At 44.5% G+C, this 20,439-nt stretch overlaps 1 protein-coding gene across 3 annotated transcripts in view; it reads left to right on the plus strand.

Annotated features, from left to right (window-relative positions):
- The window catches only part of NCK1 (NCK adaptor protein 1), a 162,563-nt gene that overhangs the window by 134,489 nt on the left and 7,635 nt on the right, over nt 1-20,439 (plus strand). For all 3 annotated transcript variants that reach the window (XM_040348714.1, XM_040348715.1, XM_040348716.1), the window contains one exon: nt 16,338-17,044. In XM_040348714.1, coding sequence (XP_040204648.1) covers nt 16,338-17,044 — 707 coding nt within the window. The remainder of the gene's footprint in view (nt 1-16,337; nt 17,045-20,439) is intronic.

Raw genomic sequence — 20,439 nt, forward strand, 5'->3', positions numbered from 1 at the left:
CTAATGGGAACTACAGTTCCAATTAGGCATAGGGGCATCGCGCATGCGAAACAACGCCGCCCCTAGTATACACCCATTCCTGCCTCCCCAGCCGACGCAGCAAGGGGGCGGAGTTAAGATGGGGCAGTAAAGAGTTCTGCAAAAGAAAACCAATGCACGGGAGGCGGAGCTACAGCTTTGTAGAGACGCCCACTTATCCCCTGCCTCCGTGCCTGTGAAACCTACCCTGCGTCTTCACGCAGGGCTGTAGTCTAAGGGAGGGGGAGAGCACGTTAAGCTTTCCACCATGCATAACGGCTCAGATGCTGGTGGAAAGCTCTAAGAAGAGGAACAGGAAATTAGTTTTTACAAGTAGGATTACTGTCATTTTGAGGGGAAATGGAAGGAACAGGTAAGTGATATTGCAATGCACTAGCTTACAGCAAGCTATTTTAAGCTATTTAGTGTCCCTTTAACTCACATTAGAGCTGCACGATTCTGGCCAAAATGAGAATCATGATTCTTTTGCTTAGAATGAAGATCATGATTCTCGTGGCTTAAAAAGGTTCACATTATACAAAAAAATGTGGGCTAACTTTACTGTTTTTTTTTTTTTATTCATTAGTAATTTTCCCCCCAAAAATATTATCATTTTGCCATCTAGGCAGATGGGATGTTCTTCATGTATGAGGAGGAAGGTGGGGGTGTTCTTCATGTATGCGGAGGAAGGTGTGAGGACACAGGTGGGGTGTTCTTTATGTATGAGGAGGAAGGTGTGAGGACACAGGTGGGGGTGTTCTTCATGTATGAGGAGGAAGGTGTGAGGACACAGGTGGGGTGTTCTTTATGTATGAGGAGGAAGATGTGAGGACACAGGTGGGGGTGTTCTTCATGTATGAGGAGGAAGGTGTGAGGACACAGGTGGGGTGTTCATGTATGAGGAGGAAGGTGTGAGGACACAGGTGGGGTTGTTCTTCATGTATGAGGAGGAAGGTGTGAGGACACAGGTGGGGGTGTTCTTCATGTATGAGGAGGAAGGTGTGAGGACACAGGTGGGGTGTTCTTCATGTATGGGGAGGAAGGTGCGAGGACACAGGCGGGGGTGTGCTTCATGTATGAGGAGGAAGGTGTGAGGACACAGGTGGGGGTGTTCTTCATGTATGAGGAGGAAGGTGTGAGGACACAGGTGGGGGTGTGCTTCATGTATGAGGAGGAAGGTGTGAGGACACGGGTGGGGGTGTGCTTCATGTATGAGGAGGAAGGTGTGAGGACACAGGTGGGGGTGTTCTTCGTGTATGAGGAGGAAGGTGTGAGGACACAGGTGGGGGTGTTCTTCATGTATGAGGAGGAAGGTGTGAGGACACAGGTGGGGGTGTGCTTCATGTATGAGGAGGAAGGTGTGAGGACACAGGTGGGGGTGTTCTTCGTGTATGAGGAGGAAGGTGTGAGGACACAGGTGGGGGTGTTCTTCATGTATGAGGAGGAAGGTGTGAGGACAAAGGTGGGGTGGTGTTTATGTATGAGGAGAAAGGTGTGAGGACACAGGTGGGGGTGTTCATGTATGAGGAGGAAGGTGTGAGGACACAGGTGGAGGTGTGCTTCATGTATGAGGAGGAAGGTGTGCGGACACAGGTGGGGTGTTCTTTATGTATGAGGAGAAAGGTGTGAGGACACAGGTGGAGGTGTGCTTCATGTATGAGGAGGAAGGTGTGAGGACACAGGTGGGGGTGTTCTTCATGTATGAGGAGGAAGGTGTGAGGACACAGGTGGGGTGTTCATGTATGAGGAGGAAGGTGTGAGGACACAGGTGGAGGTGTGCTTCATGTATGAGGAGGAAGGTGTGAGGACACAGGTGGGGTGTTCTTTATGTATGAGGAGAAAGGTGTGAGGACACAGGTGGAGGTGTGCTTCATGTATGAGGAGGAAGGTGTGAGGACACAGGTGGGGGTGTTCTTCATGTATGAGGAGGAAGGTGTGAGGACACAGGTGGGGTGTTCATGTATGAGGAGGAAGGTGTGAGGACACAGGTGGAGGTGTGCTTCATGTATGAGGAGGAAGGTGTGAGGACACAGGTGGGGGTGTTCATGTATGAGGAGGAAGGTGTGAGGTCACAGGTGGGGGTGTTCTTCATGTATGAGGAGGAAGGTGTGAGGACACAGGTGGGGGTGTTCTTCATGTATGAGGAGGAAGGTGTGAGGTCACAGGTGGGGGTGTTCTTCATGTATGAGGAGGAAGGTGTGAGGACACAGGTGGGGGTGTTCTTCATGTATGAGGAGGAAGGTGTAAGGTCACAGGTGGGGGTGTTCTTCATGTATGAGGAGGAAGGTGTGAGGACACAGGTGGGGTTGTTCTTTATGTATGAGGAGGAAGGTGTGAGGACACAGGTGGGGGTGTTCTTTATGTATGAGGAGGAAGGTGTGAGGACACAGGTGGGGGTGTTCTTCATGTATGAGGAGGAAGGTGTGATCTTCTCCATGCATGAGGAGGAAGGTGGGATTCCTCCTCATGTGTGGAGTCTGGAGAAGTCCGGAGAGGCTGGCAATGAATGGGGCCTTGTGTGACTCACCGAAGTCCAGGAACTGCTTCATAGAGAGGGGTGAGGAAGAGAACTTGGAGTAGTAGTCCACCAGTCCCTGGGTGCTGCTGCTGGTGAGGGAGCACTTCTCATGAGGGCCCTGAGCAGCCTCATTGTGTGAGCAGATGGGGCTCTTCTCCTCTCCAGCTGCCACACACCGCCTCTCCCTGTTACAAGAATGCTTCTCCACTCGCACACTTTCCTCCCACATTATCCAATCTCAGCCACAGAAACGCAGCTAGGGGGTGTGGCTATACGAATAAACAGCCATCGCTATGTTTCTCCCCCTGGCCAATCACGTTATCCAAAGAGCTTTCTTAAAACCAATGGAGGACCGTGTCTTGCGTCTCTGCCAATCACAGATTCTGAGAAAAGCAGAGGTAGCTGCTGCTGATCAATCAACAGTAAAGGTGTGTTTAACTATCCCAACGGCTTCTCCTGCGGTCCAGGCTACATTCCGGGAGACCCTAAAAATCGCGGTAATCCAGGCTGGAGATCAGGGGGGGGGGGCTGAATCGAGATTGCGATTATTATACGATTAATCATACAGCTCTAACTTGCATTCATACATAACATAGGTCCAATTTAGACAGGATCTGATTAACCTACCAGCATGTCTTTGGAGTGTGGGAGGAAACCGGAGCACCCAGAGGAATCCCACGCAGGCACAGGGAGAACATGTAAACTCCAGGCAAATAGTGTCGTGGTTGGGATTCGTACCAGCGACCCTTTTGCTGCCATCCCTAGTTCAGATATGGTAGATAGTTTTTGTACAAATATTATTATCCTTGTACAATTGTTTTATTTTTTCCTTCCTCTTGCAATAAAAACTTTGTTGATTAAAAGAAATGGCCATACTTTAAAGAAGTAAACCCTCACCATCTTTAAAAAAAAAAAAAAAAGCACCTGCAATAGAAAGGCATAATGAGCTAGTATGCACATCATACTAGCTCATTATGTGGCACTTGCCTGCGATCGAAGCCCCTGAAGTCCTCCTCTGTCCCGTCCACCGCCGCCGCCATGTCCCCTCGTAGCAACTTCCTGTTATTGCCGCTCTGGCTGGCCGGAGCGGCGATGACCGGCAGATCCCCACGCATGCGCGAAAACATGGCATTAACCCCAATAATGGCATTCACAAAAACTGCACACTCAGCGCGCCGTAGACATCGGTGCCCGTTTTTGTGACAATATCTCCTTAACCCTGTAGGTTAAGTAGATATTTCTTGCACCTACAGTTAAGCCTTAATCTAGGCTTACCTGCAGGTGCAAGTTGTGTGGTTGGGTTTACAACCACTTTAAGGCTACCCTTGCCTTAGTGCATTTTGCCATGCAACCCCAGAAGAAAAGGCTTGTGCTTCTACCCCTGATATTAGGAAAGGTTCCTTTTGTCCCTCTTAGTCTTCCAGTGCAAAGTCTTAAGCCTAGTACACACGGACCACACAGGTTTCAGTAGAAACCAGCCGACATTCTGCCCATGTGTATGGCAGCCAGTCCTACAGAAGCCGACTGCTTCGAACAACAATAGCTTAACAGGGGAAATCTCTGTACGAGCATTAGATTGTTAGTACAGCGGCTCCGACCTGAGATGTCAGGTGTTTTTTTGGTTCCAACGGCTGGGTTGAACAAAAAAAAACTAGTGGTGTGTACTAGGCTTAAGCCAGGAAACATACTTTCATATAAAGACATGGCCTGCTAAACCAGCCAGTGCTGGTGCCAAGGTCTCTTTAGTAATGGGTCAACCTCAAGTGGAGGGATGTTTATTGGCCTTGTGGTCCCAGAGTGTTTAAAGACGAAGTAAACCCTCTCTAAAAAATTAAATAAAAACACCCTGCAAGGCAAAGGCATAATGAGCTAGCTCATTATGTAGTACTTACCTGAGATCGAAGCCCCCGCAGCGGTTGACCTCCTCCGTCGCAGTCATGATACCTGGAGTGACTTCCGGGTATCGCTGCTCCGATGTCATGCGCGCGGGCGCCGCCACAAACGGCATGATCACCGTTGGAAGCGGCACGCTCACTGCGTGTGCGCCGTAGACATCGGTGCCAGTATTTTCTGCAAATATCTCCTAAACCTTTTAGGTTTTGGAGATATTTGTTGCACCTACAGGTAAGCCTTAATCTAGGCTTACCTGTAGATTAAAGTGGTTTGTAATGAGTTTACAACCACTTTGAATGCCTGGGTTCAGTGTCATTTCCAAGGACCACAAACTGGAGTTTCTAAATGTGCTTGCTCCCAGCTTCATACCCTTCAACCTGTCTCTTTCCCCTTCCTCTACAACAGCTCCTGGATCAAAGGCTTATTATCTCTGTACTAACAGTAGAATGCTTTCAAGGTTCTCACTCAAATGTTTCCCAAACTGAGTGGAGGAGTATAAACCAAATTGGATCTAAAACTCTACTTCCTATGCATTCAGAGGTCTTGCATGGAAAATGCCAGGCTGGTTATTGCTTCACTCCTTCTGGGTTTTCTAGCCTCGATAGACATATTGGATGCATATCTGCACATTCCCATTTTTCCACCTCAACGCTTACGTTTTGCAGTGGACGATGAGCTTAAGGCCTGGTTCACACCTATGCAGTTTGTGATTGGTGCGTTCTACATTGCGTTTTGCTGTGTGTTTTGCACACACGAATTTGCTGCAATTTTTTTTATTTTTTTTTGAACGATTTTGTTCCGCAAATTCAAAAAGAAACGTAAATCACAGCCAAAACACACTACATGCTTTTTTTTCTGCAGCTTCTATTGAAGTCTATGGAACCAAAAAAAGCACAGTTTCTGCTTTTAAAGTTGTCCATGTCATTTTCCAAAAACGCAGCAGCTGAAAAAAAGCATAGATGTGAACGTGTTCCATAGGAAACCATGTTAAGTAGACTGTAGTGCGTTTCTGCAAAACGCACCAAAAAACGCATAGGTGGGAATAAGGCCTTTTAATGTGTTTTTGTAACAAGATGCAATTTTGTACCTTTTTGTAATGCAGTATTTTGGAGACTGCTTCATTGCGTGAACTAATAACAATATTATACTTTTTGTGTTGTTTTTTTTTTTTTCTTATATATAATTTTGATAAACATTTACACAGCTATACAAAATAGCGGGTACATTTTGCAAAAAAAAAGTGCATTATACGGCTCGGTGGTCCTTTTCACAAACTTTAAAGACTGTGGGGCAGATCCACAGAGAAGGAGTACGCCGGCGTATTTACTGATACGCCGGCGTACTTTCAAATTTCCCGCGTCGTATCTTTAGTTTGAATCCTCAAACCAAGATACGACGGCATCTGGGTTAGATCCGACAGGCGTATGGCTTCGTACGCCTTCGGATCTTAGATGCAATACTTCGGCGTCCGCTGGGTGGAGTTGTTGTCGTTTTCCGCGTCGAGTATGCAAATTGGCTATTTCCGACGATCCACAAACGTACGCGTGGCCGTCGCATTCTCTTACGTCGTCTCTAGTCGGCTTTTTCCGGCGTATAGTTAAAGCTGCTATTTCGTGGCGTATAGTTAGACTTGCCATGTTAAGTATGGCCGTTGTTCCCGCGTCAAAATTAGAATTTTTTTTTTTTGCGTAAGTCGTTCGTGAATCGGGATGGAAGTAATTTACCTCCAGGTCAAAACCAATGACGTCCTTGCGACGTCATTTAGCGCAATGCAAGGCGGGAAATTTAGGGACGGCGCATGCGCAGTTCGTTCGGCGCGGGGACGCACTACATTTAAATGAAACACACCCCCCTACTCGCCGATTTGAATTAGGCACCCTTACGCCGCAGGAGATACACTACGCCGCCGTAACTTACGGTGCAAATTCTTTGTGGATTCAAAGCTGCCAAAAGTAAGTTACAGCGGCGTAGCGTATATCATACGCTGCGCCCATCTAATTGTATGTGGATTTGCCCCACGAATGTGAACACAAGTACGGCTGTTTATTCAACAACGTTAATTCTTCCTTGGTAGTGGGCCCTGAGCTTGAGAGTTGCTGAATTAAGAGCTTTTTTTGTGAAAAAGGGTCTGGAAGCCACTGTGCTCACATAGTGCCGTTCACTTGGCAGACTTATTTGGATGGTGACCTTTGGGTTAAAACCCAATTAAAACTTTTTAGGTTTTTTTTTTTTTTCCAAATCAACAGCCCTCGGCCCATCGATGTAAACATAAATAAACACAGAAAAACTTTCACTGCATACATACTAGGGGTTGACGGGATTATCGGTGCGGCCGATATTCACTTTTTTTAAGCATCGCTCACAAACTTTTATGAATGTTACCGATATTGCTTCAAGGTGTTGTACCGGGGTGATGCATGCAGCTGACGGAATCACCCCAGGTACCATTCTTTAGTGCAGACGGTCGGCTTTCTTGTAATGACAACCAATGTGGCTCAGCAAGCGGGGGGATGTCCGCCGCTCCGCCCGCGTCTCCAGTCCCACCGGGGTAACCAGTTGGCACATCCGCCAGCTGACCAAAGACCCGAACAAAGCAGGTTCGCCTTTGTTCGGGTCTCGGATCTAGTAACCTAGAAGCGATCTCATGACATCACTTCCGGATTACTGACATCCTAGGGGCTCAAACTGGCGGCCCTCCAGCTGTTGCAAAACTACAAGTCCCGTTATGCCTCTGCTTGCGGGAGTCATAGTTCTGTCAGCCTTGCAAATGCCTCATGGGACTTGTAGTTTTGCAACAGCTGGAGGGCAGCCAGTTTGAGACCCCTGTCCTAAAGGCACCAATTTAAAAAAAAAAAAAAGTATTCAAAAACACAGATCTTTACGTTTTGAAGCACTTTCAAGTGCAGAAGAGGGGTTATGGGTCCTATAGACCCCAGATTCCTCAATAAAACATACCTGTGCTGCCGATTACTGTCACAAGGAATGTTTACATTCCTTGTAACCGCAATAACAGTGATAAAAAAATAAGTAAAAGGACTGCGTAAAATTAAAACATTTTAAATCTACAGAATATTGCCTGAAAAATTGGTATTGTATCAGCCCTGAAACAAAGATATATCGGTCGACCCCTAATACATTAACCACCTTTCCAGCATTGTCCCCTGCACTCTGTAGTCCAGCACCTGTCCTCTTCCAGATTAAATCCAGATTGCTGTCCATTCTCATCCAATCTATGAGCCCAGGTTGTCCTAGACACACCCCCTGGAGGGTACATTCTCACATTACTCATGGACAGAGCGCTGCTTCCTTGGCATTATGCAAGCACCACACTGTCTAGGAGTAAAAACTGACAGGTTAGAAAAAGGAGGACCAGTGACTTATTTATCTAGCAGCTGCAATTTTAATATAACGGTAATATTGTGGAACATTTAAAAAGTCTGCAGGCTTATAGGTATGGTATATAGGGATTAAAAAAAAATATAGTGGCGTGGAATTTGGAGAAAGGAGGCTAGCAGAGTAGGGAAGGGGGGTATCGCCACTTTAGGTGGGTCAAACAAAGGTGAAAACCTCTCCTGCAGTTTAGAAGCCCGGGTGCTGGCAATGCATGTAGCAATAAAACAGGAAGAAGTTCTGGACAGCGGCACTCCAAAAAAGTTTTTGCCTTTTATTCAAAAAATTAAATCAAAAAATACATGCCACAGCAGAACGGACAGAAGAGCTGACGCATTTCACGCTAACAAACAGTGCTTAGTCATAGCTATGACTAAGCACTGTTAGTGTGAAACGCGTCAGCTCTTCTGTCCGTTCTGCTGTGGCATGTATTTTTGATTTCATTTTTTTAAAAGGCAAAAACTTTTTTGGAGTGCGGCTGTCCAGAACTTCTTCCTGTTTTGAGGCTAGCAGAGTGTTGGAAAACCAAAAATGCTTGAACTTTAATAGTAAATGTCAGAATTGGTGTAATATGGTCACTTAGAACCTGGAATGGACATGTATTTTTTTCTCATAGATTATGTATGTGCAGAAGGTAATGTTTACATGGTTCAGCTGCAAGCTACAAATAATACTGTGCCTCTTAGGAGGTGTTTTGTAAGAAGATTTTAGCAGGATGCCGCTGTGCACAACAGGAAAAAGACATTAAAGTCTCAGGAAAGAATGTTTGAATTAATTCCAGCAACCAAATGTTAAACAGCTGAAATGCATCCGGCGTCATTAAGACACGAAGGCACGATCTCTAGTGTGTGATTATCAGTTGTAGGAACACTGCTGAGAGTCCTGTCATCACAAGTCAGGGAGTGGCAGGATTAATGGCTCGTTGGTAGGATTGCTTCAGAGCTGGCATAGATTTCATAGGTAGAGGCACTTTGTTGCATATCCATTAAGTCATTAAAGCGTGTATAAAAAAATATGCAGTACGTCTCTGCCATACATGCATCATTTCCTCTGTTTCATCTCTAAAGTCCCTGCAAGTGCAGAAGAATATCGCTCATCTCTAAAGCTCAGTTGGGGGCTGACAACACAGCGTTTTTTGTGGACTGAGTGTTGTCAACTCTGCTAAGTTTCTATTACTAAATAAATGAGCCACTCCTAGCGCTAAAATATCAAGGTTAGTCATTCTATAGTCCTTGATGACAGCTAGGAAAGCAAACCAAAAAGGAGTAAATCGGAAACTTTTTTTTTTTTTTTTTTTAGTGTTTGCATACACCAGGCATGTCCAAAGTCCGGCCCGGGGGCCAGTTGCGGCCCGCATTCCAGTTTAATGCGGCCTCACTGGTCATTTGGATATATATCTCTTTTGCAGCCCCCAACGAATCCCCGAGCATCGTGCATTCAGAGGCTCCATTCATGCCAATGGTGAGGCTCCATTCATGCCAATGGTGAGGCTCCATTCATGCCAATGGTGAGGCTCCATTCATGTCAATGGTGAGGAGGCTGTATTTAGATTCCGCATTCATGGCAATGGTGAGGCTGCATTCATGGCAATGGTGAGGCTGCAGATGGGCACTGACCCTTATTTTGCTTCACAATTCTTTATTTAAAATGTAATTATTTTCCTGAAACTTCCCTCATATAGTTAAGGTGCATGTTATATGCCGATAAATATAGTATATCCAAATAACACGCCCAAGCTCATCCTTAGACTCTTGACCACACACAGCCACAAAGGCTTGAGAATTCTTGTTGGGTAGTGTATTAGTTCATTTGCATTTCATTTTAATGGTTCAAAGAATGTCAGGCAAAATGGTCGGCCCTTACGCATGTTCACTTCATCAAATCTGGCCCTCTTTGAAAAATGTTTGGACACCCCTGGCATACACCTAGACCACTTGTCCTTTTAAACCAGTGGTTCTCAACCTGGGGGTCGGGCCCCCCTTGGTGGTCGAATGATGATTTGCCAGGGGTCACCAAATCCTGGCCTGTTTCTGAAGCCCACACCGCTCTCCCAGCCTTTTCTCGGCCACCCAGGTGGGCTGTTCCTAGAGCCCGCGGTCACCCACTCAGCCTCTTCGCAGCCGCCCATTCAGTTCAGGGCATGGCTGGGGGGCAGTAGACTAGAGATCCGCTGACTGGTGAGGATTGTGAGGTGGAAGGGGCTGGAGGAGACCCTATCTCCTGATTTTAGCATAGGTGTCACTGCTGCGAGACACCACTGTAATACGGGTTCCATGCTACGAAAATAATTTTACTGTTAGGGGTCCCCACAATTTGTGAAATGTTATCAAGGGGTCACGACACTAGAAAGGTTGAGAACCACTGTTTTAAACGATGGCTGGTAGAGCAGAGTTTTATGTCCTTCCTGACAACCCTATCCATTTATGTGGAATCCCAAGTGTGGGTCTTTTTTTGTGGGGCCACATACAGTTGTGCTCATAAGTTTACATACCCTGTCAGAATTGGATTTCTTGGCAATTTTTCAGAGAATATGAATGATGACACAAAAACTTTTCTTTCATTCATGGTTAGTGTTTGGCTGAAGCCATTTATTATCAATCAATTGTGTTTTCTCTTTTTAAATCCTAATGGCAACAGAAACTACCCAAATGACCCTGATCAAAGGTTTACATACCCCAGTTCTTAATACCCACTTTAACATCAATGACAGCTTTTTTGGTATTTGTGGGTGAGGCTCTTTATCTCAGATGGTAAAGCTGCCCATTCCTCTTGGCAAAAAGCCTTCAGTTACTGTAAATTCTTGGGCTGTCTTGCATGAACGGCACGTTTTGAGATCTCCCCAGAGTGGCTGAATGATATTGAGGTCAGGAGACTGAGGTGGCCACTCAAGAACCTTCCCTTTTTTCTGCTGTAGCCAATGACAGGTTGACTTGGTGTTGTGTTTTGGATCATTATCATGTTTGAATGTCCAAGTACATCCCGTGAGCAGCTTCCTGGCTGATGAATGGAAATGTTCCTCCAGTATTTTTTCATAACCTACTGCATTTATCTTGCCATCTATTTTGACCAAATTTTCCTTTTTTTTTTTTGTTTGCCTTTTGTAGCTCACACAGCCCCAAAACATCAGCGGTCCACCTACGTGTTTCACAGTAGGAATGGTGTTCCTTTTATCATAGGTCTTGGTGACTCCTCTCCAAATGTAGCTACATTTTGGTCTCATCACTCCAAATGACTTTGTGCCAGAAGGTTTGAGGCTTGTCTCTGTGCTGTTTGGCATATTGTAAGCAGGATACTTTGTGGCATTTGCATAGTAATAATTTCGTCTGGTGACGACTCCGTATTGGCTGAGACAAAACAGTGTTGTCATTGGCTCCCGCGGCTGTGAATCAGTCAGCCATCTAATCGGGTAAGAGAGGGGCGGGGCCGGGTCTGAGCATGTGTCTGAATGGACACACGGAGCTGAGCCTTGTTCTTATTTTTCTTTTAGCAGCTTAGTGGGTGCCCCCTACATATTATATTATGTGGTAGTGTTAATTATTATGTCAAATTTCAATTTAGTTTGTTTTAGTCTGACTAAAATGGTATTCATTTAGTCAACAAATTTAACACTCCCGTTTAGGCTCAAAATGTGTGTTTTAACATACAACCCAAGTTCCAAAAAAGTTGGGACGCTTCATAAAATCTACCTAAAAACAGAATGCAATGATTTGCAAAATCCGATCGTGTGTATGGGCCTTTACTTTGTTTTCTGCTTTCTTGTAACATCCTCAGTGAGCTTCTGAACCTCCCCTTTACTTCTGTTTTGTTACAAGCAGTGCCTGTTTGATGCGGTCCTGTGCGCTACTTCATACACACTACAAACCGCATAGTCCGTAGTCAATTTGAGCAGTGGGTAGTGGAGGGTGGCTACATTCCTATTTGAGACAATGGAAAACGAACATAAACACCCTGATGACACGTTGGGTAGGATCGAGCGTGATGCCTCACTTCCACCACTATGGAATGCAGGTGGAGCGCAAACAGCGTCCCTGCTTTTAATCTTCAGCTTTTATTATCATCACTTGATGTAAGTAAAATCTTATAGCGCTATTCAGTAAACCTAAACATACTACATGGGAGGCATTCCTTTCATTTTGCCATCCTACTGGTCTCCGGAGATCTAATGTGGACAAACTACTCAGGGTTTTCTGCTGGATAGCCGACAGGACCATCGGGAGTGATTACTCCAAATTTCTGCTGTATATTACTGCCTGTAATGGGGGGTCATATAAATCTGTTGAGTGGGCTGTGTGCTTGGTGTTGGTGGTAGAAGATTTCTTGTCATCTTACTGTTGAGAAAGACGCAACTTCACGTTATTTGCACCTATTGGAGATGTTTATGGCAGGACTTGACAAATCCCGGGCACCAGGTCGCCATGGCGACTAGAAATAGGGTCCTGGCGACTTGGCTTGGAAGGGGGGCAAAAAAAATATTTTTTTGTGAGCTGGCGCCATCTGGTGGTGAGCCGTTGGTATTACAAGTTATTACCACCAGATGTGTAAGCTGGCGCCATCTGGTGGTGGCCGTTGGTATTACAAGTTAAGCATTACAAGTTAAACAGCAATTCTAATGTAATTTTTCACTATTTTCACTGCCATCTTCTTCCCTCTAATTAGAACCCCCAAACATTATATATATATACATTTTTTATCCTAACACCCTAGAGAATAAAATGGCGATCGTTGCAATACTTTCTGTCTCACGCCGTATTTGCGCAGCGGTCTTACAAGCGCACTTTTTTGGGAAAAAATTACACTTTTTTTTATTAAACAATAAGACAACAGTAAAGTTATCCCCATTTTTTTTTTTATATTATGAAAGATAAAGTTACGCCGAGTAAATTGATACCCAACATGTCACGCTTCAAAATTACGTCCACTCGTGGAATGGCGACAAACTTTTACCCTTTAAAATCTCCATAGGCGTTGTTTAAAAAAAATCTACAGGTTGCATGTTTTAAGTTACAGAGGAGGTCTAGAGCTAGAATTATTGCTCTCGCTCTACCAATCGCGGCGATACCTCACATGTGTGGTTTGAACACCGTTTACATATGCGGGCGCTGCTCACGTATGTGTTCGCTTCTGCGCGCAAGCTTGTCGGGACGGGGCGCGTTTTCTGTCTCCTAACTTTTTTAGCTGGCTCCTAGATTCCAAGCAAATTTGTCAACCCCTGGTTTATGGCAATTATATGGACTTTGCACTTAATAAATTTTATTTGTTAATGGCAGAACATTCATCTTTTATTGCAAGACATCTGTATACACTGGAGATATCGGGTGGCAATATATGAACATTGCACTTTTTATGCACTTTTATGTGAATCGTTGTTTCATGTTTAATAGCTGTATCCACTGGAGACATCTGGTGGCAGCATATGGTTATTGCACTGTTTAAGAATAGAAAAAGGAGGGAGCACCGACCCAGTGCATCATCACTTAAAGGGATTTTATTAATAGATTAAAACAATGGTCATACTCACAAACGGAGTTGAAAGACAGCGCTTATCAGGGCTGCAAGATTATAGACTTTACACTGAAATTGGATGACGTTTCCCTATAGCAGGAAAACACCAGAGCGCAGGAGATTTTTTTTGTGTGCTGATGCACTGTTTATGCACTTTAATATGAGCACTTGTAATTACATTTTGCATGTATAATTTTGCACAAGGGAGCGCGGTTCAAACATATTAGTATTTATCACTTTAAGGCTAAATGGCCTCACAACTGACAGCTCTGTAATTTACAATTAACATATAAACTCATTGCGCAGGTAAGGGATCTATTCCCATTATTATCATATAAACACCCTCTAACCAGAGTTTCAAAGTAGTATGGGGTTTAACGGAAGTTTTAAACGTGGGTTACTATCTGTCAAGTTAAATCATTCAGGAGCAGTTGTAAAAACGTCTGCCGACTCTGCATTGAGGACTGAGTGATCAAAGACTGCTGAGTGCTCAGTTCTCCCCTCCTTTCTGAGCTGGGATTAGTGACTGTTAATCACTGCTCTGTGCTCTGCCCCTCCACCACTCACTGGAGCTCTGGGCTGTGCAGGGGACTTGAGTGGCTGGCTCAGTATTCCAGCGGCTGGCTGAGAGGCTGAGCCAGCTGCCAGTACAGGCATCTGGGTGAATTGCGACTGTAAGGTCAGAATCGATCCAGAACATATTTATATAGCGCAAACAGTTTGCACAGCAATTTACAACATCAGGGAAGACAGTACAGTTTCAATACAGGAGGAATCAGAGGGCCCTACTCGTTGGAGCTTACAATCTAAGATGGAGGGTCAAGTGAAACACAAAAAGTAATAACTGTGGGGGATGAGCTGATAAAGAAAATCATACAGCTACCCTATGTTTTTATGGGGGGTGGCTGTTATCTGATAGGTGTGAAGACCTATATTGATCATGTTACTGTTGCCCAGAGATTCCTACTTCTAGCCCATATATACCGGTATTTGGGATAGTAGTCACAGTTGCGCTTTAGGATGAGTTCACACTTAATACAGATGTGGCTCACAGCAGGGGTCCGGTTCCTCCCTTTTCTCCATTTCGGGGATGAATCGGGCCTGAATTTGCACCTGAAACAGAGCCAAAGACGTACACAAAACCCCTGTGCAATCTTCTTCGTAGCTGCCTCGGAGATGTGTGAACCGGCAGTGTTCCATTGAGTGCCAAGTGCACGCTCCTGTCATGCAAATTGGATGCAGGGAAACTCGTATCCAGTTCGCACTAGTGTGAACCCAGCCTGAATACTTGTTTAAAAGCACTTTATAACCGTGTTGAATCTAGGAGCCAGACAGTTTATTTTTTATTTTTTTATTAACAAAGCTTTATTTTCAACAACCTGAAAAAGGTCTGTCCATAGGCATCCTATCAGCACTCTCAGCCAGCGGGAATGACAGATCGCATGAGATCTCCTAGTGTGACTGAACTCTGCTGGCTGCTTACTCCACCCGCCATGTCAGCAGCTGCTGTGTCTTTCTTATCCATCCTCACTGCCGCCGCTAATCGTGGTCCCCATAGTGTCCAGAGGGCCTCCGAGGTCCATGCCGCCTCCACCCTTACAGTCAAGACCCGTCCCACAGCCTGCCATGTAATGGCAGCTGAGGCACCTATAACTGACAAAAGCCCAGGTGCCCGGATGCAATTTGTGGGCTTAGCACTATATGACCATATAGTGTGACTAAACCCCCGTATTTTTGAATATGTTCAGGTGTTTTTAACTAGCCTTGCAGGATAACTGTCATTTTTGCATGTGTGCGATGTAATCTGTTTTGTAGGACACAATTTCTAGTCGCCATTTGTGACCTGGAGCCTGCGATTTGTCGAGCCCTGGTTAATTTATCCAAAGCAAATTTCATTGTTCTTTTAGATTTGTATAGAGTACTGATGGTTTAAAACATTTTTTTGGAATTTATTGCTGTCTGTGTCCCTGTTCAAGCACAAATAAACCTTCCTCTAATTTACAGCCAAAGTATCTGCCATCTTGACCTCTGTTTGATCTGCAGTTTAATTGTGTTGCTTATGTAATCGGTTATGATTTTAGATATTTGATGGATTGACAGTTCAGTTAAAAGCACAAGCAAGCATGTCTTTAATGTAACTGTTTGGGAATCTGTAATTCATTGAGGGTTAGTTCCACTCTGAGATTTACCCTCTTAAAGCGGATGTCCGGCCAAAAAAAAAATATTAAAAGCCAGCAGCTACAAATACTGCAGCTGCTGACTTTTAATATTAGGACACTTACCTGTCCTGGAGTCCAGCGCCGTCCGCAGCAGAGAACGAGCGATCGCTCGTCACTCTGCTGCCCCCCCACCATCCACTGTGAGGGAACCAGGAAGTGAAGCGCTCCGGCTTCACTGCCTGGTTCCCTACGGCGCATGTGCGAGTCGCGCTGCGCCCGCCGATTGGCTCATGCTGTGTGCTGGGAGCCGAGTGTTCCCAGCACACAACGGGGGGGGCGACGGGATGTGATGAAATGCCCGTCTTTTGCCCGTGAATACTGGACCGGAAGTGGGTACAAATACCTGTCTTTAGACAGGTATCTGCACCCCCCTCCCCCCTGAAAGGTGTCAAATGTGACACCGGAGGGGGGGAGGGTTCCAATCAGCGCGAGTTCCACTTTAGGGTGGAGCTCCATCCTAAAGCAGAGATTTTAAAGTCCGCAGCTACAAAAAGTTTCGCTGCTGACTTTTATTATTCCCACGTTCTCCCGGTGCCGCGGAGCCCGGGGAGGAAGTGGGAGCTGGATGCCTCTAATAAGAAGGTATCCCCGTCACCGGCGCGTACAGTGGATGTTCCATTCTTTCGTGGAACTCCGCTTTAAGTGAGGGGGAAAAAATACCAAATTATGGGCAAAAAAATTATGCGTTTTACTAATTCCTTACTGTATACAAAAGGAAAAAATGTTTAAGCTTTAGATATAACTTGAGAGCATTTATTACCGTAATGTTCTAAATGATTTTATCTTGTTTCTTGCAGGTATTGGAAAAGTGAAGAGGAAAACGAACATGCCTGATTCCTCTTCCACAGCAGATGAAAGCTCAGATACAGAACGTCTGTATGACCTTAACATGCCAGCTTATGTTAAGTTCACATACGCAGCTGAAAGGGAAGATGAGCTATCTTTGGTGAAAGGCACGAAGGTGATTGTAATGGAAAAGTGCAGTGATGGCTGGTGGCGGGGCAGTTACAATGGACGTGTAGGCTGGTTCCCCTCCAACTACGTGACTGAGGAGAATGATAGCCCCTCTGGTGACCAAGTAGGAACTTTGTCGGAAAAATTGGCAGCAGTTGTCAACAATCTCAACAATGGTCGTTCACTCCATGTGGTCCAGGCTTTGTATCCTTTTAGCTCATCCAATGAGGAAGAGCTTAATTTCGAGAAAGGCGAAATGATGGATGTGATTGAGAAGCCAGAGAATGATCCTGAATGGTGGAAATGCCGAAAGAGCAATGGTCTAGTGGGTCTTGTACCAAAGAACTATGTCACTATAATGCAGAACTTTCAGCCCAGCTCAGGCTTTGAGCCATTGCCACCTCGCTGTGATTATATAGGGCCTTCTGTCACTGGACGCTTTGCTGGCCATCCGTGGTATTATGGAAAAGTTACACGGCACCAGGCAGAAATGGCGCTCAATGAACGAGGAAATGAGGGGGACTTCTTAATCAGAGATAGTGAATCTTCGGTAAGTGCTAAAAATCTGCTTTTCATGCTTGATCCATTAAAGCTTCTCAGACTGCTGGAGCCATGTAGCCTGTAAGCTCCAAAAAAAACTCCAAATGAAGTCCAAGTTTAAAAGCTTTTTCATATAGCTGAAACCCCATGTTACGTTGCCAGGTTCTGTAAAGTGCCTTCTGGATGCTGGAGCTTTCTCGCCAACTTAAGCATTCTTCATTAATTTCTACTCTGCTCACTGGAATAACAAATATAAAATAATAAGCCTAGCAATATTCTGTCTGCCATTTATAGTTAAAAGGAAGTGGCTTATTAATCTGCTCTAATAGGCCATTGATAAGAAAAAAAAAGTGTTTTGGAGGTGTAATAAAAAGTATTTACGAATATAAATTAAGTGGACCTCTCTTAACAACTTTAATAATGGACACTTTCATCCCCCCTGACCAATTTTCAGCTTTCAGCGCTGTCACACTTTTAATGATTTTGCTAAATAAATGAAAAAAGACAGAAAAATCTTGAAAGCCTGGTTTCTTCAATTCTGTTATAAAATTTAGCAAATAAATTCTCTTCATAAATTTAGACCAAAATGTTTTCTGCTACATTTTAGTGGTAAAAACAACCCAAATCCGTATATGTTTTATTTAAGTCCACAAACTATGGTGTGCAGTGGATATAAAAATTCTACACACCCCTGTTAAAATGTCAGGTTTCTGTCAGGGTTGTCCTGGTACCACTTTTTTTAGGACCGAGTACAAGTACTCGCCGATACTGATTACCGTTGCTTTTTTTAATCTCATGTGACAGTGGCACATGTGTCAGATTTTGTTACATTTTTATTTTTTACAATGCTTTCTTCTTCTTTTTTTTTTAAGGGGGGGGGGGGGGTCAGTCTCGGGGTGTGTTTTTTATTTATTTTTTATAATTTTTTACAATTCATTTTTTTTATTCTTTTTTTATTTATGGGGGACACGGAGGTAGACGGCAGCACGGAGGGGGGCATGGAGGTAGACGGCAGCACGAAGGTAGACGGTGGCACGGAGGGGGACGGCGGCACGGATGGGGGCACGGAGGGAGACGGCAGCACGGATGGGGGCACGGAGGGAGACGGCAGCACGGATGGGGGCACGGAGGGAGACGGCAGCACGGAGGGGGGCACGGAGGGAGACGGCAGCAAAACGGAGGGGGCCACGGAGGGAGACGGCAGCAAAACGGAGGGGGGCTGGAGGAGGATACGGGGACAGTCAGCGGTGATCGTGTGTGTGGGGGAGTTACAAGCACCGATCACTGCACACTGTACAAGTATTGGGTGAAGCATTGGGAGCATTTGCCAGAGTAAAAGTACTCGGGCAAATGCTCGGTATCGGTACCAATACTAGTATCGGTATCGGGACAACCCTAGTTTCTGCGATGTAAAAAAATTAGGCAAAGATAAATCTTTTCAGAACTTTTTCCACCTTTAATGTAATCTATAAACTGTACAACTCAGTTGAGCAACAAACTGAAATATTTTAGGTGGTGCACCCCCTTAAAACCGATACATTTTTGAAACACCTATTTTATTTTATTACAGCACTCAGTCTTTTTGGGTACGAGTCTATCAGCATGGCACATCTACACATCGCCTGTGCACAGCCCTCTTCAGATCACCCCACAGATTTTTAATCAGATTCAGGTCTGGGCTCTAGCTGGGCCATTCCAAAACGTTAATTATCTTCTGGTGAAGCCATTCCTTTGTTGATTTGGATGTATGCTTAGGTCATTGTCATGCTGAACGATTAAGTTCTTCTTCGTGTTCAGCTTTCTAGCAGAAGCCTGAAGGTTTTGTGCCTATATTGACTGGTATTTGGAAATGTTCATAATTCCCTCTACCTTGACTAAGGCTCCTGTTCCAGCTGAAGGAAAACGGCCCCAAAGCAAGAGGCTGCCACCACAATGCTTCACTGTGGGTATGGTGTTCTTTTGGTAATGTGTTTTTGCGCCCAACGTATATATATCTTTTGTAATTATGGCCAAAAAGTTCAACCTTGGTTTCATCAGACCACAACACGTTTTGCCACATGCTTTTGAGAGACTTCCGATGTGTTTTTGCAAAATTTATCTGGGCTTGGATGTTTTTCTTGGTAAAAAAAGGCTTCTGTGTTGCCACTCTACCCCATAGCCCAGACATATGAAGAATGCAGGAGATTGTTTTCACATGTACCACACAGCCAGTACTTGCCAGATATTCCTCCCACTCCTTTAATGTTGCTGTAGGCCTCTTGGCAGCCTCCCTGATCAGTTTTCTTCTCGTCTTTTCATCAATTTTGGAGGGACGTCCAGTTCTTGGTAATGTCACACTTGGACCCTGTTTTCTCCACTTGATGACTGTCTTCACTGTGTTCCATGGTATATCTAATGCCTTGGAAATTCTTTTGTACCCTTCTTCTGACTGATGCCTTTTAACAATGAGATTCTTCTAATGCTTTGGAAGCTCCCTGCGGACCATGGCTTTTGCTGTAGGATGCAACTAAGAAAATGTCAGGAAAGACCTACTAGAACAGCTCAACTTTATTTGGGTTAATCGGAGGCACTTTAAATGAGATGTGTACTGACTCCTATTTAACATGAGTTTGAATGTGATTGCTTAATACTAAACACAGCAACATCCCCAGTTATAAGAGGGTGTGCACACTTATGCAACCACATTATTTTATTTTTATTTTTTTACTCCCCCTCCTGAGTTGTACAGTTTATAGGTTGCATTAAAGGCAGAAAAAGTTCTGAAATGATTTATCTTTGTCTCATATTTTTATATCGCATAAACCTGGCATTTTAACATGGGTGTGTAGACTTTTTACATGCACTGTATATATACAGTGCATCCAGAAATAATGAATTTAATCCATTTTGAAATAAGGCTGTAACATAACAAAATGTGGAGACAAAGTGAAGCGCTGTGAATGCTTTCAGGATGCACTGTAGCTGAATTTCTTTTCCCAATTTTTTTTTTTTTATGAATAGCATCCATTCATCCAGTGTGTACTATTGTGAAGCTGTGATTTGCAACTACTATCACATTGTACAAAAACAACAATATCACCAGCGCTAATATTTGTAGATGTGTGTGAAGATAGTCAAACATCATGAGGTGGGGAATGAATATCAAAAAGGATGCAAGTCCAGAGCTGCTAAATAAAATTTGTACCCAGAAGTAACGAATATACAACATCCGTACACTAAAATCCAGCGCTAATGGGACACACACAAAATAATGCTGATTGTCTCTTTGCAGCGATAAAGGTGTTTGTCCATTTATTAGCCACAATTTCAATAAGTAAAATCCAGTCCTGAATTGGACGACAGGTAAAAGAAGTAAAATGAAACACTTGCAATGAACAAACTTGCAGTAACACCTACGATCCCTTA

Source organism: Rana temporaria, chromosome 4 (genome assembly GCF_905171775.1).
Source record: "Rana temporaria chromosome 4, aRanTem1.1, whole genome shotgun sequence".
Classification (NCBI taxonomy): Eukaryota; Metazoa; Chordata; class Amphibia; order Anura; family Ranidae; genus Rana; species Rana temporaria.